Below are 18495 nucleotides of genomic sequence, written 5' to 3'. Positions count from 1 at the left end.
ATCCTTTTGCCTTAGCAAGGTTGCTAATTGTACGCAGCAGGCTCGAAGACCCCTGATTCTAGAAGGCACGTGAGTCCTAACGCTACCCTATACCTTAAGCTCACCGATCGATAGGTTTCATCCATTTCCATGGGGTAAGCCCTCAAGAGTTCACATCGATGGGAAGATTTGGCGCCTCAACGTCGGCTCTTCGCCACCTAGGGTTGTAGTATGTTCCAAGGGTTGGGTTGTTCGCCTATTAAAGCGGTACGTGAGTTGGGTTCAAAACGTCGTGAGATAGTTCGGTCCATATCTAGTGTGGGCGTTAGAGCATTGAGAGGACCTTTCCCTAGTACAAGAGGACCGGGAAGGACGCACCTTTGGTGTATCAGTTATCGTGCTCATGGTAAACGTTGGGTAGCCAAGTGCGGAGCGGCTAACTATTGAAAGCATCTACGTAGCAAGCCCACCTCAAGATGAGTGCACTCTTATTCTGACTTTCCCAAAGTCTCTGGTAGCACAATCAAGACAGCGATGGGTTCTCTATCATTGGGGATGGAGCAACAGAAGTATTGAGAATCTAAAATAAGGTCACGGCGAGATGAGTTGTTTATCATTACGATAGGTGTCAAGTGGAAGTGCAGTGATGTATATAGCTGAGGCATCCTAACAGATTGAGAGATTTGAACCTTGTTCCTATAGGACCTGATCAATTTGATCAGACATTCGCTATCTATTTTCATTGTTCAATTGTTTGACAATACGAAAAACCAAAGCTTTGCCCACCCTCTCTATATATCCAAGGGATAGAAGAGCAGAGGCCTTTGGTGTCCCTTCTAGGCAAGAATTAGGACCTCACAATCGTTAGCTAATATGTTTTTCTCTCATGCCTTTCTTCGTTCATGGTTTGGTTCAATATTCTAGTGTCCTAGGCATAGAGGAACCACACTAATCCATCCCGAACTCGGTGGTAACTCTACTGTGGTGACAATACTGTAAGGGAGGTCCTACGGAAAAATAGCTTGACGTCAAAATGATAAAAAGCTTAACACCCCTTATTTGATTTGATTTTTTCCATATTTATGAAAAGATAAAAATTCAAGCTGCAAAGGTTGTTATATAAAATGATATCTCTTCTCTATCACTTCACATCTCGAAATGTACTGTGCAAAGGTTGTTATATTTTAAATCCCAGTATTGCCTGGCTTCGCCATGACATCTCTTCTGCTATCACTTCACATGCTCGGGGACTCAAAATGTACTGTTCTATTTCTTATAGATAGAAACACGCTTTTACATCTTCTTAATCTGAAATGGTTGAGGTAGGATTCCTTTTTGAGAGTACTCCCAGGAACAAATCTAATGGAGACAGGGTAGGGCCTGTAGCTCAGTGGATAAGACCACGTGACAATGAACCGCGGTGTCAGAGGTTCGAATCCCTCCTCGCCCACAAGCATCCATTTTGGGAAGGGTCTTTCCCTCAAGGATTGGAAAATCATGATCGGGATAGCGGATCTAAAGCTATTGAACTTGGATATGGCCTTTTTATTTTTCTTTTTATTTATCATAAAAGATTTTATGATTACATATAGTAATAAAGTTTGGAATAAACATATTTTTGTTTTACTCCCCGTAACTCTTCCTCAGCCAAGCTTGGGTAGAATAGCGGAGCGTGTATAAGTATTAGTAGCATAGTAAAAATATGTTCCTTGCCATTAATATGTTTGCTCGTGGTAATTGTGGCCTATGATCAGGAGAATACTGTATCTTTGAGGCACTGCTAGCCCATCATTTGATCTATAGTAATGTTTGCTGACTAAGGTCGAGCTTCTTTGTAGCTTCCCTTCCATAAACCAACCAACTATTAAGCATAAAAAATGGGTAGAAAGTCACAAGGAGGGGCCTTTCCATTGCAACTCCATCTGAACCCTATCAAAAGGGGCCAAGATTGCTATGTAACAAACCTTGATGCCTGGCGAAGAGAATTAAAATGAAACAGAACGCAACTTAGAGAAAAACTCAAAGTTGGGAGTTTGTTTGGCATAATCCTCTTTATAAAATGGACCTTTTACTGAAGTTTTTCAGATTCCAATTCTTACTAATGGAGTTGTGAAACAATTGCTTTTATTTGTCTGGCTTGAGCCTTCCTTTTCTTCCAAACTCGTAGGGGCCCCTGGTTCAACTCGAGTCCGATCCTGGTCCTTCCCCATAAGTCCAATCAGTCACATCCGCGGGCTCGAATTGATCGAGCTCTCTCTCTCTTTACCCCAAAAGAGCCGAATCACCCATTCGGCTCCCTCTGGCCGAATCAGGCCCCCTCTGGCCGAATCAGACTTCCTCAAGCCGAATCAAGCTCTCTCTGGCCGAATCAGGCTTCCTCTGGCCGAATCAGACTTCCTCTGGCCGAGTTAGGCTTCCTCAGGCCGAATCAGGCTTCTTTGGCCGAATCAGGCTCCTCAGGCCGAATTAGGCTTCCTTAGGCCGAATCAGGCTTCCTCTGGCCGAATCAGGCTTCCTCCGACCGAATCAGGCTCCCTCCGGCTGAATCAGGCTCCTCCGGTCGAGTTTTCAGGCCAAGTCTAGGTCCTTAAACTGACTCCCAACTCTAAGCCGACTTCTTGCTCAGACCGACTTATCATTCGGCCGCCCTTCTCTCCGATCCGCCAGTCGGTCATTCGTTCGACTTGATCCCGTGCAGGAGCCGAATCGCCCTACAGTGCCCTGGCATATCCCATCATGTTCTCTGGCCGGCCCACGCCCTTCATTTATTATCGTCGCCCTCTCTGACACCCACGTGGGTAATGACACGACGGTTACCTACCAGAGATGGGACTCATGACTATTGTGCGTGATTGTTCCTGACATCTCATTAATCATGATGAGACATTTCTTAAATGATGACGTGACAAGTACACAAGCTCATCTCTCCTTAAAACGACCACTCCCTTCAGCAGGTAACTCTGGGAGCTCTCTCAACTTCTTCAACTCTTACTCCTTTTTACGCTCAAGCTACTCTTACTGTTCATCTTCTTCCTCCTATCGTGCTTGACTTGAGCGTCGGAGTGGTCGCGCCAGAGCACCCCCTTGGCCTTCCTACTCACGCTCTTTGTGTGTGCAGGTCTCGACGACCCTGAAGCTCCCGTCGCTTTCAGCTCCCCCTACTGTTCCACTCCTACGGCGAGGAAGGTCCAGTGACGTGTCCAGAAGCACTTCTCAACCGGAACATGTAAATTGCATTTTCCCAAGAAAATGTAATAGTCCTAAAAACTAGAAACTCTTGCTATAATTTGACTGCTAAAAACATGAAATCTTTCATAATCATTCGTTTGGCCTCTTATTCGTGTTTGAATTTGTTCATTCACAATTAGGACTTCTCTCTATCTTCTATGTATTTTGAATAGCTTTTTTTTTTTTTTGCTTTATTCTTTATTTCATATTAGTTATCTTTCTCTCTTCTGTCTTTTTATTCCGCTCGACCGTTAAGTGAAATATTTTTAATAAATTGAAATCCAAAACATTGAAGTTTTCTCCCCATCCAAATATCTTTAATAAGGTGAAGTATTGATGTCCTTGTCCACCTACAGTAATTTAGTAGCCCATCTTGGATGATCTGTCTGTAAAACTCAGCCAAGCTCTTTCCTGTTCAATCTTCACTAACCAACTTCCTCAATCTAGAACCGAGCAGCACTAAATGATACAACTTCAAATGGCTGCGATATATATATTTATAAAACAGGACCTCAATGTATATGAATAGATAGATACCGCTTTTGGGCAACCCTCTCAACAACTAAGAGATCCATTCGAAGAACACAGGGACTAGTTGAAGTAATAAGTCTCCCTATATCTTCAAAATAATCCTTCCAAATAGATTACCCTACCTAAAGCATCCAACCACTCTTACTATTCGAACCACGTATGGGCTTTTCATCTCTTTCATTCTCTTGGGTGATGGAAACAAATTTTTACTCGTAGCTTGGATGCTTAATCATTAAACATTTTACTCATTTTTAAATTTATACAAAAAACCTAAAAGTATAATCATCATATATAACGTATAATCATCAGCATACATTTATTAATCTAAAACACTTACCAAAAACAACTTTAGTTGAGCTTAGTAACTTTATCTGTGCCTAGTTGATCTAACATCAGCTAACACTTGATAAAACGATGAGCAACGGATTGTCCAAAAATTCCAAATTACTGCCGAAACAGCCATTGACTATGACTACATATGCTGGACATGTAAAGAAAAATTCAATCCATTGACGACAGTATTTTGAGGTATTTCTTTGATTACTAAATTGCCGTATCTAACTTCTAACCATGAACACTAACTACCATCCTGAGCATTGGTACTCAATTCTTTTTCCACTAATTTGCCATCAGTACAATGCAACCAAAAACAATAGACAGAAATATGTTACCTAATGAAGCGTCAACTTAAAACATTAAGCAAGAGCTCGAAAACCCCAGCATTAGCAGTTCACAGTTCAAATATTAAAGGCAGTGAAAGCAAAGAAAATATAATAAAAGTAAGAAGCTTAGGCCCTCCTGGATAAACCATAATAAATAGTAATGTCTCATCTACTGGTCTCTACCAGGCAAAGTCTCTTCCTGGATAAACAGGAGACCCTCCTTGATAACCCTCTCCGCCTTGTTGATTATTTTGGCTACCTCCTTGATATCTAGAATTAGGAGGTGGATAGCCTGAAGTAACACCTTGCCCTTGAAAATGCTGATTAAAGACCTGACGACCAACAGGGCTACCTCCTTGATATGCAGGGGCACCTCCCTGGTAGCCACCAGGATAAGCAGTGGGCGGGGGACCACCTCCTTGATAGTCACTAGGGCTGCCTCCTTGATAACCAGTGTGCGACCCTGGTCGAGCAGAACTGCCTCCTTGATAAATGGGAGGCGTAGCAAAACTGCCTCCTTGATAACCACCAGGATTAACTTGATAGGCAGGGTTACCTCTTGGATAGCCAGGGCTACTTCCAGTAACATTGTCTCCTGGATAATCAGGGCTGCTTCCATTACTACCAAAGCCACCACCAGGTATATTGCTCCTAGGAAAGCCACTTTGATATCCTTGGTCACCCTGGTAGCCAGGACCCCCGGGCCCTCCCTGATATCCTCGAGAACCTCCTTGATAGTTAGGGATATAGCCACCATGTTGGTTAGGCACGACAGTTGAATTAGGTGGTGTTTGATTTTGGTAGTTCGGTATGGCAGTTGTATTAGGTGACATTTGATTTTGGTAATTGGGTGGCGGTTGATTTTGGAAGTTTGGAGTGACACCATCTCTCACAGGCGGTGTAGCTTGGGAAGTATGTTGTGTAGTATTCTGTGAAGGAAAATCCTGATTTTGAACTGGAGGAGCCTCTCTGTTTTGGAAATTCTGTTGTGGATCATAAGGAACAGCTTTTCCATCAATGAATGGTTCTCCTGCAAAAGATCAAATTTGTAGTGAAGTCAAGGGCAGAATATGCATGTTGTTATTCTGCAAGGCAACCTAAACATCTAATTTGTAGCAGTAATAATCCATGTAAAATACCAAGCTACAAAATGAGTAAGAACAAACCACTACAGAATATGCATACTGTCATTCTGAAAAGCAACCTACACATCAAATTTGTAGTAGTAATAATCCTTGTAAAATACCAAGCTCCAAAATAAGTAATAACAAACCACAACTTAAAAGTAAATTGTAGTACTATGGTCTTTCTCCTTCATTTCTACCTTGTAGACTAAATTTTATGTAAAGCAAAAATTACCAAGAAACACCACGACCACAATGTCAACTTGGCCTAGTGTGACAGAGTACCTTCCTTGGCCTCCCTATTGCGTGTTGGCTATGCCATGTTATGTGAAAGATAATAATGGCTTCCCTAATAACTACATAAATTATACAGTAGATTTTTTCCTTCACTAGTGCCCTGTCAACTTACTTTACACAAATCCAAGAATACAATCAAGAGCAATGATATGCAGTATAAAAAAATGCAGCATGAAACCAACATGACACACTGCATGCAGTGGGTCCCACATCCATGCAATGGGACCCACAACCATGCAGTTGAGAGTGTCATGTTGGTTTCATACTGCATTTTTTCATGCTGCATATCATTTCTCTACAATCAACAATATCTACAGCATTAACACATTGAATCATAAATTTTAAACTGGAAATGGTCACTTTGTAAAGAACAACATAGTATAACAAATATAGGCATTATCATTTGCAAGGGAAGTTGTGGAAGAGGAAGGCATTGCCCTCACCTCCATAATCTTTGTTCTTTACATCCAAGTATGAATCAGGAAGAACCCAGGGATCTTTTGGCAAAGCTGAATTTAGAGTACACAAATAAGTATGATTTATAATTGTGTGGCAGGTATATTGCCAAAAATTATCATAATGAAGGTAAATAGACATACGCTTGATCTTATATGAGATTTCTTTAGAAACCTTACAATCAAAAGCAAAATAATGCTTGGTAGAAACTGAGTATATTGATATTCTTGCTTCCTCTTCACTGTAACACCAGACCAGTTAGCAGAGTGCTAAGAGAATATTAAAAGAAACACAGGAGACAATTTAAAGAACTGGCAAAAAGTAGAGCACGGCTGATTACAGTAAAAATGGACACCAAAAAATCTAACATATCATCAGAAAGAGCCTCTAAAACAGCATGATAGAGAAAATAGTAAATTAATGCATACGTGTCAAAGATCACAAGGAAACATTAAGGCTAGCAACTGATATAATTTTCATTGTATCAAAAAATCACTAAGATGTAACTCTAAAGAATAAAAGCATCTTGCAGCTGCTAATTTTAGCTTTGATCCAATGCCAACAACTTCAAATATATTATCAACTAACCTAAAAATTCTAACTTCAAACTGACAAATAACTCCAGCACTATCCCGCAGTAATGAGGTGTTTAATTGGAAGAGGGATTAGGACGAGAGAGAGTAATTTAAGAGGGAAAAGAAAATAACTTTTTTTTTCATTTCCCCTGTCTACAGAAAATAAAATAAACATGAAGAAGTGATAGTTTATCTTGAGAACGTAGCATAAAATAAAGAGAAAGCGACTCAAACAAAAGTCAAGATCACCAAAAATAATCTCCTTGGCAAATACACTGGAGTGATTATCAAAGATAGCTTTGCGGTGAGGCCAGAGAAAGCAATACTAACCTGCCAAGTTCCTCGGCGAGGGACTTGATATATATCAATATCAAGAATATCACGCGTGACGGGAGGGATCGAGTGGCTTCTTGAGGATGAAGCCATCAATAATCCTTTCACGCGTGAGGGAGGGATCGGAGGGATCGGGTGACTCCACGAAGACGAGCCATTGCTCAAAATCACGGCCAGTGCTCCAGTTCGGCGACGGATCATTCAAGGATGATGTCGTGGGCCGAGTAGAGAAGCACCGGAGCCCGGATCCCACCGGATTACGGCGGAGCGAGAAGCCTACGCGGACGGCCGCAACGAGGGGGCGGAGGCGGAGCAAAGGAGAAGCGCCGGAGAGGGAGAGAGCCCGAGACGCGAGAGGGGAAAGAGGAATCGAGCGCAGAAATGACACGAGGCCCGCCATGGAGAATCGGAACAAAACCCCTGATATTTGGAGAGGATATTTGAAGAAATATTTTCATGCATCAAATATCCCTATTGGAAAGGCACATTTGATGGATGATTTGAAATCATTAAAGAGTTTTATCCTATGATTTTAATTATTTTATTATATAAAAAAATATTTGATTGATGATATTTGAGGAATGATATTTGATTGATTATTTTATTATATAAAAAATATTTGGAGGAGGATATTTAATTGTAAAAATTGAAATATTTAAGAAATGAAAATATTTAATTGATGATGTGAACATAGACATCATAAATATTTAGATGAAATAACCTCATACATTCTCATACATTGTGGATGCCCTAAAATCCTAGAGATATGGAAGATTAGTTGCTCCCAAAGGATGATTTTATTATATAGATCTGACCACGGTTCGTAGAATCGCCGGTTCGACGATTCATGGCAGGTCGACCCTTAACCTTAACCGCCCAAGACGGTTACGGTTCACGGTTCGGAACTGTCGGTTCACGGTTCGGTTCACAGTTCGCGACGGTTCGCGACGGTTCGAGATTATTATATTAAAAATTTAGAATATATATATAAGAAATATTGAAAAAAAAAGAGAGAAAAGTCGATGTAGTTTAGTGATGCGTATTCCTTTCTCTCACGCGGGAGACTCTGGTTCGATCCTCTTAATTATAATATATTTGAAATAAATATATAACTATATTATATATAATATCGTATTGAAATTATGTATAAAAGTCATTGGCACATACAATTCGTCCCGTCTTTGATCGGTGAGAATTGTTCCCTATCAACGGCGTATTAAAATTGAATTAAATAAATATAGATATAATATATATATAATTATAATAATTTTATAAACAAAAGGCGTTGTAGAACAGTGGTGAGTATATGCGCTTGTGTCCTGGATGGGATGTCTTAGTTCGATCCTCAGCAACGACATGTTAAATTATAATTTAATTAAATAAAAATAAATATATTTTATATAAAAAAAATTATAAAATTAAAAAAAAACCCAACCTGGTGAACCGCCGGTTTGAAACAGCTTGAACCGTAACCGGCCCGACATCCTACCGGGCCGGTTCCGATTCAGCCCGGCTAACCGGGTCAACGGGCCAACCCCGGGTCCGGGCTGGACCCGGCCCGTGGTCGGGTCTAATTTTATAGATAGGAAGGATTAACCGTTGGGTGAGATTACCGTATTATGCAATTCTCGTTCATATGGGCCGGGCCTCATATTGCTAAGCCCGGAGGTATTAGCCTTTTACAATTGTCTTAATTCAGGTGTATGATTATATTGAAAAAGATAAAATTTGTAAGGGAGTATTTTATAATGTTAATATTGATATATTAAGTTATATATCTTTCTTTAATTGTATCTAATATAAAATTGATTAGATAGTATTCTGTCATATTAATGGTAATATATAAATTATTTTATATCTTTTTTTATAAACAAAATGTCATATATTATTGTCTTCTACTATAAATATATAATACATATCAAACGTAATATGACCTGCATTTACTTATCACACATATAAACTGAAAAAATTAATTTAGCCTCGATCTTCATCAATCAAATGAAATTAATTAATTATATAATTTATTTCCTCTAAAGTTTGTCAAAATCAACCTTCATATCATAATTATGTGAAATGAAATTTTCATTGCTCCTAACAACTTGATAGATTTAATCGTTGATTGTTAAACTTAATCAAACAATCGTGACTAGAATGACCATTGACTAACTCAACTAAGTCTGTTATTAAATTTACTTCTCTTCATCTCACTGTGGAATCAACGATGAAAAGTGCTTGGCATGAACATTATCACGTTTTATATCAATTTTGAGGATATTATTATCATTGTCATCAGAATACCCCGTATGTTTGGTTCTTCGTCATTCTTGGAAACATAGACAATAAATGCTTTATTATGTTCCTCAGCGAAGTGTGCATCTCTTTCTTTAACAAAAAGGTAGAATTCGTTATCCCAATGGCTCTATACAATCGATCTCACGACTATCTGTGAGAAATAAATCAAGAAGCTACAGTAGTCACAACGAAGGAGAGCATTGCCTTGGCCTCCCTAAAATTCAACAACCAACTTGCCATGCTTAATTGCACTCCGAGACTATGACAAAAGTTGGCCTCCAATTGCATTAGAGCCTCAAGTAAAGGTGGAAATGAAAAATTAGTCTTTCACGTGGTTGGTCACTGAGAAAGAATTGTCTATTTGAAGTTAATATGTTTTTGTGGTACCCAAAGTTGATTATCAGACAGCTTATTGAATGTTGATGTGGTAAGCTTAGTTGATATATAATATGACTTGTTGATAAAGTTGAATGACATGAGACCACCACTCCACTAGATTTCATTTTTATTAAATTTTCTTGAGTAATTTGACGTCCTACATTACAATTTAGTCCATCATACCAGTGTGAATTGAAGATAATAAGGATTTGACTAAGGATAAAATTGTTTCAATAGTTAAATTTATGAATAAAATGAGTAGAATTGAAAGATGATAAATCCTGTAATTCAGGAAATGTATTAACTAATTTGATTTTTCTAAAAAAAAAAACTCATACTCTTGCGTTTGCAGCATTTGGCAGCATTATGCAAATTTTCGGTTTAAAAAAATTAATTGTGCATGCAGTGATTTTAGGAAAACATTGGAATTAAACTCAATTCAGGTTTCTTTAATAGCATATGCATTATTTATTTTTTTTGGGGGTTCAAAATAAAATAAAAAAAATAAAATTGAGGGTTGTGGGAGTTCTCAATCGGTCAATTTCGCCTGCCCCCTTCTTTTCCTTCTGCTTTCTTCGCTTGGCTTCATCGCATTGCGGTCCCATTCCCCGTTTTCCTCGTTCGGTCCACGCCGGCTGCAGAAAATATCGAAGCTTCCGACAAGAAGATCCGTGTGAAGTCCGCCATCGCGGAGAAGGGAGCGAGAGGCGGAGTCCACCTCGACGGCTGACTTCAACAATCCTTTCCCTCTACTTATAATGATGCACAATTGAACTTCTAGAGGATTGGAAGAATAAAGGAGGAATTTTATTCTCGCTGTGGGAAGTTTCCCGTGGTTTTTTGATTTAATTGGCCGTTGGAATCGGGGAAATCCGGTCACGCTTTGCTTGCTGATCGGCGGAGAACGCTAAAGGGAGTTCTGGTTCTTGGCCTGTTGATCGATACATTTTAACGAGGGAGGAGTGAAGACATGTGGAGGGCCAAACAGGTAAGGTGCTGAATTAGTATGGGAGTGGTTGGACTTTTGGATGCTCGTCATGACGCTTTACGTCGTTCGTGAGTCTTCCATGGTCCTCTTCTTCCCTAAAAGATTCGTATTTTTTTCCCTCTGCACTTTGGTGCAGGGAGATTTCTATCTCTTGGCGTTTAATTTGTTTTGATGGTTGCTATCGTCTTCTGTTTTGCAGCTATGGAAGAGGGTTTTCATGGAAACTTCTGTGGAACTTAAGCTTCTCAGGGAGAAGTGGAAGCTATTGCTAGCCGGACTCATATTTCAGGTATTTTCTTGTTTTTTGTTGAAATCTCAGGTATTATTTTTTAGCGTTTATTCTATTTTCTTCAGTGTGTTCCGGAACAATTTCTTGGATTGTGATACCAGAAGTCAGTTTTTTTAGTTTTTCATTTTGTATTTTTCTTAATCGTTTTTCTGATTGGGCAGTTTTCTTGAGTTGTGTAATCTTATTTTTTGATTTATTGATCCTAATCAGATATTTAGTTTTATCTCTTGATGCAAAAACATTCATAGTTGCAGATGGCTAATAGATTTAGCTTGTTTGATATTGTAATTTGTAAGGTATCTCCTTGGAAAGTTTTGTGCTTCCTTGGATTATCTAATCGTGTGGAGACTTTGTTAGCAAGCTGTTTTCTTTTCTAACTAGACAATGTTAAAGTACTTTGAACTGGGCTACGTGAATATGTTCCTAGCCATTGACCACTGTTGAATAACTTCTTCGTGTCAATATTTAATGCCCTTAATATCTTATTGTTTTCAAAATTCTTCCTAGCTCTTCTTCTATCTCACCTTACACCCGTAACAACAATAATTCAACTTATTGGCCTCAGCTAATTGAATCAAGCTTGTGTCTCTTAGGGTATAATGGTCAAGTTCATGCTTTTGTCTTTCATGTAGCTGTTATTTGCTACTAATTTTTACTATTTCTAATACTTTTCCTTGCTCTTCTTCTACCTGACCTTACAACATTAATCTCAACAGTTGAACTTATTGACCTCACATAATCAAAGAATGTCTGCATCTCTTCAAGTATAAATGGTTAAATTTATGCATTATTCTCAGCTCATTGTCATTGGCACTAATATTTTGTTGATAAAATTTTGTTATCATTCCCTATCTTTGCCTTACTGTTGTTGTCATGGTTGCTTGTGCTTTTCATTTTTTCATTCATTCAATTGTGGAGTAATGCCATTATTCTTATAGAAGTAAATGCATGTGGTTAATGTTTATTTGATTTTTCTTTAGTATATTCATGGGCTGGCTGCACGAGGAGTTCACTATCTACATCGACCTGGCCCAACTCTTCAAGATCTTGGGTTTATGATCCTTCCGGTGTGTACCAGTGCCTAAGCCTAATTGACCCCAATTGTTTGCTAGATGATTGTTGGTTCAGGGTCTATGTGATATCATATTCTTACTGATTTAGTTTGATTTTAGGAACTAGGGAGAGCAAGAGGTTACATCAGTGAGACTCTTTTCACTTGCCTGTTTCTGTCCTTCGTACTGGTATGCATTTTTGTCTTTTTTATTTCTTATGGGTTCTAATTTACTGCATAGATAGTTCATGCCATAGGGAAAAAATAAACTAGAGAAGCAATGTGCCTTTAATTCTGGAGGTAATGCCAAACTCAAAACATCATCACTGAACATGTTGGCAAGTAGGTCATAGGAGCATTTTCATCACACAGTAGGGTAGCTGAAACTAAATTATCTTTGATTCTTTGTATTGTTGTGGACACTTTGAATTCTTCTGCTCTTTCATGCAACATTCTGGTTTGTCAGCATTTTTGTTCAACCTTTTGTATCAGAGATATCACATAATCATCAGTTCATCTTAAGCCATATTATGTTCTTAATACATTAAATTTTTGTCTCATATTAATCCCTCAATTTACTCCACTCTTCCTCTGTTTTCCCCCCTGCAAATCCACATACATGCAAAATGCATGCAACCAAGGCTACCGTGTGCTATCGTATTGTCCTGCTTACATTGTAGACATGTAATTTTATGGTTTTGTATGATTATTATGACATGTTTATTGTATGCCATTTCAGTGGACCTTTCATCCGTTTGTTTACAGTAGCAAACGCTTCTATACCGTTCTGCTTTGGCGTAGGGTTTTGGCTTTTCTAGTTGTAAGTTGCCTTCATTCTATTACTTGCTTTTATCCCTGATTTATGCCATATAATGGTAAGTGGTCCTTGCAGGCTTCTCAAATGCTAAGAATCGTAACTTTCTACTCTACCCAGCTTCCTGGTCCTAACTATCACTGCCGCGAGGTATCTGTCTGAAAATAGCTTGTCAATACAATTTTGTCATGACCGCAATAATCAATTTGTATCACTTTCCTTATTCAGGGATCGGAGCTTGCCAGACTGCCTCCACCAGAGAGTGTGTATGAAGTACTCCTTATTAACTGTGGGTTCCTACCTCGACTACTTCCTGAATCATTAATTGAATCATTCATGTATTAGGTATTTACCCTGCTTTTTCTTTCTTACAGTTCCTCATGGGGTCATATATGGTTGTGGTGATCTCATATTTTCATCCCACATGATATTTATACTAGTCTTCACCATTACATATCATAAATATGGCTCTAACAGGTACACTTCTCGTTTTTAATTTTGATGATGATGTTTATGATCCAAAGGCAGAAACTATACAACTGTTGCTGATTAGTGTTTTTTGAACCCTGATTTGCATAACTGCAGCTTTATTAAGTTTGTTGCTTGGGTCATTGCCATCATTCAGAGTTTGCTTATAATTGCTTCCCGTAAGCATTACACAGTTGATGTAGTTGTCGCATGGTAGGTCGAATGAGATCCTGCTGTTTTATTTTGCATCCTTCAAGATTTCGTGACAGCAACTGGATTAATTTGCACTCAATATTCTTGTAGGTATACAGTAAATTTAGTGGTATTCTTCATCGACAAGAAACTACCAGGTGCATATCTGTCCTCTACTTTGACCATCTTATCTATATTTTCTCATAATTCCGATTGATATATACATATATTTCATATTCTTGTGCAGAAATGCCTGACCGTTCTGTTGGCTCCCAGCCATTGCTGCCATTGAGCGCCAAGGAAAAAGATGGAAAGTTTAGAGAAGTTAGAGAAGATAACAAGTTACTGAATGGAAATTCAGTAGATTCTGCTGATTGGGTATGCCATATTTGATCAGAAATATTTCTTTCAGCTCTAGAACAGCCGATAAACACGGTTATCTTTTATTACACATGATCTATCTACACAGATTTATTTTGTGATATCAAATGCACCGCTTGTTTCTATTCAGAGGTGGAAGAAATGTTCTTTCCTTAAAACCTTACATGATGATCTCATTATACAATTGTTAATTTTCATTCAACATTGCAAGCTCAACACTGAAAATATTTGTAGTTCCTTAAAATGTTAATGTTCCAGTTTGTCTTCCTACAAGACATGATATTATGATTCGCACCTTCCCCTCTTGTTTTCCATTACCCTTTGTTGATTACTAATTGCAATTATCTGTGTATTTTTCCCTCTCTCTCTCAAATCAGAGGCCAAGGATGCAAGTAAATGGTAAGCATGAAGATGGCAAACACATGCACTCTGAATCTGCTGTAAATGGCGCATAGGAAAAGCCAGTGGGAACTACTGCTCCAGTTTTGATCTTTAAATGAAGCCTGTAACCTTCTTTGGTCCTTTTATCTTGTTCATATATTTATTTTATTTCTCAAAATTTGTAACGATTCTTTATGCAGCAAGAAAATAAATTTAGACTTCCTCGTTGCTTTAAACTGTGTTTCCTTGTGGAAAAGTGAAGAGAGATAGATAATAATAATAAAAATGAGGATGGAAAAGTGGTCTCCCTCTTAAAAGGGAGATATTTGGTCCTCTACCGCACCAACCCTCAACCTTATTATGGTCTTTCAGCACAAAAAACGCATGAATTTTATATACGTATGGTGCTATAGAGAACTAAAAATGTTTTCCATGCGGATGCACGGTTTTGGCTATGTCTAGCATGGCTCAACATAAGCCATATCAAGCTTCACACAAGTTATAAGCCATATCAAGTTTGAGTCATTTTAGTATAGATAATAAGTAATGAATAATAAAAAAACGAAAGTCGATTTCCAAGGATACCTTAAGTATAGATATATGTGTGCGGATAAATTGATTTAGTATTTTTTTAATTTTTTTTTTGATTTAGAATTTAGAGAGGAGATGTTGTCTAAATTTAATTTTTAATTCTCATGTTGTCTAAAAAAAGTAAAAAAAAAAAAATGATAGATATCCGTGAGTTGTCCACGGATGAGTGAGTAGAATAATACTGCTATATATAGTAAAAACCTAATGTAGTTTTTAAATTTTTTTTAAAGATTTAAAGATTAAGATATATAACACTCATCCGACCCCGTGAATAACTAATATAATTTTATTATTTTTTTACATCGTACCCACATGGCCGACCACTAAACGACAGCAAGCCACGTACACTGGGAACAGATTGTTTTTTTTTTTTTTTACAATTTATCATATTTTTAAATGTGAAAAAATGATTAAAAAAATACCACAATCCACGTAATTGACATCTGGACGGAATTTCTTATGTTAAGACATAAAAAAGTTGATCCTCTCCTGTGAAGATTAAAAAAAAAACGAACGATGTATTTTGGTAGGCTAACGACTCTAAAAGCCCATGTACTCTCGGAAGCCTAAAACCCCAAAATATCTTGGTAGGTCAAAACCCTAAGAGGCCGGATTAAGGCAAATGACGTGGATCGCCCTAAACCGCGGTAGAAAAGTCTACGCCGCTATGCCATCACAATCTACGTGTGGGCCTCACGTGACGCGTGACCTCACCAGTGACATGCGAAAGGCCACTGCTGCGCCACACACACGACATCCTCACCGGTCGTCGCCACTTGTACTCTTCTGGACTATTTCCGCCCTTTTTCCCATCTTTTCCCTTTTCTAGATTCGCCTATCGACGGTTGTTCTCCACGATCCAGTTGCAGACGGAACGAGTCGTCGCCAGGGAATCGGCCCGAAATTTTCTTCCCATTTTGAGTTAGGGTTCCTGTTTCGTTGATTTAGGAGTTCAATCGCAGGGTAAAACATTTGGGTTGCAAGTTAAAGATGATTCCGAAGTTGAATGCTTGGGCTTTTAGCGCAAACGATGCGGCCTCTGCCGCCGTCGGCAGCAGCCGCGTGCGGCGGTGCCGGATAGGCGCTTGCGTTTGCCTCATCTTCGTCCTATCCTTTGTGTTCCTTGCGCACACGTCCTTCGACCACCGCTTGTACTGGTCGTTTCGCTGCTTCGGCTGCAGCGGTAACAGCAAGTCTCAACTCGCCCTTGCTACCGCCGCCGCCGCCGCCGTCGCTCCTTCTCCTGCCTCCGCTGATCCCTCCCCCACCGATCTCTCCCACATCGTCTTTTGTATCGGCGGGTCGGTGGCCACGTGGACCCGGCGGCGCGGCTACAGCGCGCTGTGGTGGCGCCCGGAGCGTACCCGTGGCCACGTATGGCTCGACGAGGCTCCGCCTGCCGGTGCATGGTCCTCCAGCGACCCCCCTTTCCGTGTGTCCGCCAACGCCTCGCGGTTCGGGAATCGAGCGGCGCCGTCGCGGATGGCGCGGATCGTAGCGGAGTCGCAGCAGCTGCATGCCCAGGACGCGTCCGTCCGCTGGTTCGTTATGGGCGACGACGACACTGTTTTCTTCGTCGACAACCTGGTGGCCACGCTGCGGAAATATGACCACGACGAGATGTACTACGTCGGGACGCCGTCGGAGAGCGTGGAGCAGAACGACATGCATTCATACGGCATGGCCTTTGGCGGTGGGGGTTTCGCCGTCAGCGCCCCCGCGGCGGCCGAATTCGCCGGAGTCATCGACGGCTGCCTCGACCGTTATGCCAATCTTTACGGCAGCGACCAGCGCGTGCACTCCTGCTTCAGCGAGCTCGGAATCCCGCTCACACGCGAGCCCGGATTCCACCAAGTAAGCCATTTCCCCATCACCTTCAATCTTTCGCTCTGTATAATGAGCCTAACAATTCCAGTTGCGATCTCAATTCACATCAGGGCGATTTACCATGAACGCTCATGAATGTTTGGTTAACAGAGCATTTGGTTTCGTTGCTCTTTTTGTTCAAGTTAAGCCATTTCAACAAACGCTGTTGTATTGCAGCTGGACCTGCGAGGCGACGCGTACGGGCTTCTGGCAGCGCACCCGGTGGCGCCGCTGGTAACGCTGCACCACCTGGACTACCTGGCCCCCATCAGGCCTGGTGAGGGGGGCGGCCAGCTCGGAGCCCTGCGCTCCCTGATGGAGGCGTCCCTCTTCGACCCGGGCCGCATCCTGCAGCAGTGCTTCTGCTACGAAGCCCAGCGGGGCTTCGCCTGGTCCGTCTCCGTGTCCTGGGGCTACACCGCCCAGCTGTACCCGCGCGCCTTGCCGGCCACTGAACTCGAGGTCCCGCTCCGCACCTTCAAGACCTGGAGGAGCTTTAGCCAAGGGCCTTTCACGTTCAATACACGCCCCGTGGCGGCTGACCGGCCTTGCGATCGCCCCTTCCTGTTCTTCCTCGGCGGCGTAAGGGAGGGCAAGCGGAGGCCTGACGGGACCGGAACCACGGTGTCGGAGTACTCCCGGTACCGGAAGGGGGAGGCAGGGCGGTGCAAGGAGCTGCCTGGTTTCGACGACGCCTCGCGACTGGAAACCGTCAAGGTGATCGCGCCCAAGATGGACATGGCTTCGTGGAGACGAGTAAGTGCTAAATTACTTAGCTTTCATGGCGAAATACACTCCACGCATTATCTAAACGACCCGACGTGGGATTGAACTGGATGCCAGGCTCCGAGGAGGCAATGTTGCGAAACGCGGTGGTCGCGGTGGGAGCGGCGGACACTGGAGGTGCGAATCAAAACTTGCCGGCCGGGAGATCTCACGCCGCCCGTGTAAATTTCCGACGATGGTGGACTGATACGCGAGAGCAGGAGCGGCTTCTGTAAAAATCAGGATCTGAAATTAGGACCTTTTATAAGGCAGAAATATGTATTTCGTTGGGACCATTAGCAAGGACAAGAGGAGAGGATGTTTAAGGACCACAACATCCTTCATCCATTCTGACCACTCCCTTTCCCCTAAAAAATAAAGAAAGAAAAGACGAGACTTTCCATGTTCACTCGGTTTACTTTTGACCCTCTCCAGAACAAACAAGAATGACATTCAAGCCAAGCTAGCTTCCCGTCTATCAATAGAGATCTTGAATAAGAAGACAATAAACTAAGCAACTGCGACAAGAATGGAAGAAAGAGATGGGCGGTGTGGGTAGGGTAGAAGAGAACCGGGCCTTTGCGTTCGAACGAATAGGAACTAACATTGAAAGAATAACTAACAGCAAACGGATTACTTAAGCAAGATCATAACACATCAAACGAAAAGTTGCAAACTTCCAAATTGAATACAGCGATCAAGAAAGAAGAGAGATCGAGCAAGACTCACCGGTAGTCCCTGAAGTGCGGCACGTCTTCGAGAACGTATCCAAAGTCTGCTTCGACGAGCCAGGGGGAGGGTGGATGGTGCGAACGGCGGCGCGTCAGGTGGAGGGTGGAGGGTGCGAACGGCGG

At 41.1% G+C, this 18495-nt stretch overlaps 2 protein-coding genes and 1 pseudogene across 4 annotated transcripts; 2 read left to right on the top strand and 1 right to left on the bottom strand.

Moving 5' to 3' along the window:
• Positions 1–4405: 4405 nt before the first annotated feature.
• LOC141840482 (uncharacterized) lies at positions 4406–7636 on the bottom strand (annotated as a pseudogene).
• Positions 7637–10460: 2824 nt separating this feature from the next.
• On the top strand, positions 10461–14655 carry LOC141839833 (phosphatidylinositol:ceramide inositolphosphotransferase-like). 3 transcript variants are annotated; one of them, XM_074727669.1, is made up of 12 exons: positions 10461–10911; positions 11043–11132; positions 12113–12199; positions 12305–12373; positions 12923–13003; positions 13076–13147; positions 13226–13286; positions 13372–13474; positions 13583–13678; positions 13769–13815; positions 13905–14035; positions 14416–14655. In XM_074727669.1, the coding sequence occupies exons 2-12, from the start codon at positions 11061–11063 to the stop codon at positions 14491–14493; spliced, it is 897 nt and encodes a 298-aa protein (XP_074583770.1). In that variant the 5' UTR covers positions 10461–10911; positions 11043–11060; the 3' UTR covers positions 14494–14655. The 3 variants fall into 3 exon arrangements, with proteins under 3 accessions (XP_074583770.1, XP_074583769.1, XP_074583767.1); XM_074727668.1 differs by having other exon boundaries at positions 10462–10843; XM_074727666.1 differs by having other exon boundaries at positions 10848–10925.
• Positions 14656–15880: 1225 nt separating this feature from the next.
• Positions 15881–17900, top strand: LOC141840526 (uncharacterized). The gene is made up of 3 exons (XM_074728541.1): positions 15881–16864; positions 17054–17632; positions 17720–17900. The coding sequence occupies exons 1-3, from the start codon at positions 16001–16003 to the stop codon at positions 17825–17827; spliced, it is 1551 nt and encodes a 516-aa protein (XP_074584642.1). The 5' UTR covers positions 15881–16000; the 3' UTR covers positions 17828–17900.
• Positions 17901–18495: the final 595 nt, after the last annotated feature.

This window comes from Curcuma longa, chromosome 11, assembly GCF_044706935.1.
Source record: "Curcuma longa cultivar G26 ecotype Majalengka, Jawa Barat chromosome 11, ITB_CL_G26_1.1, whole genome shotgun sequence".
Classification (NCBI taxonomy): Eukaryota; Viridiplantae; Streptophyta; class Magnoliopsida; order Zingiberales; family Zingiberaceae; genus Curcuma; species Curcuma longa.
Note: the sequence above shows the minus strand (reverse complement) of the source record. Positions and strands in the feature narration are given on the sequence as shown.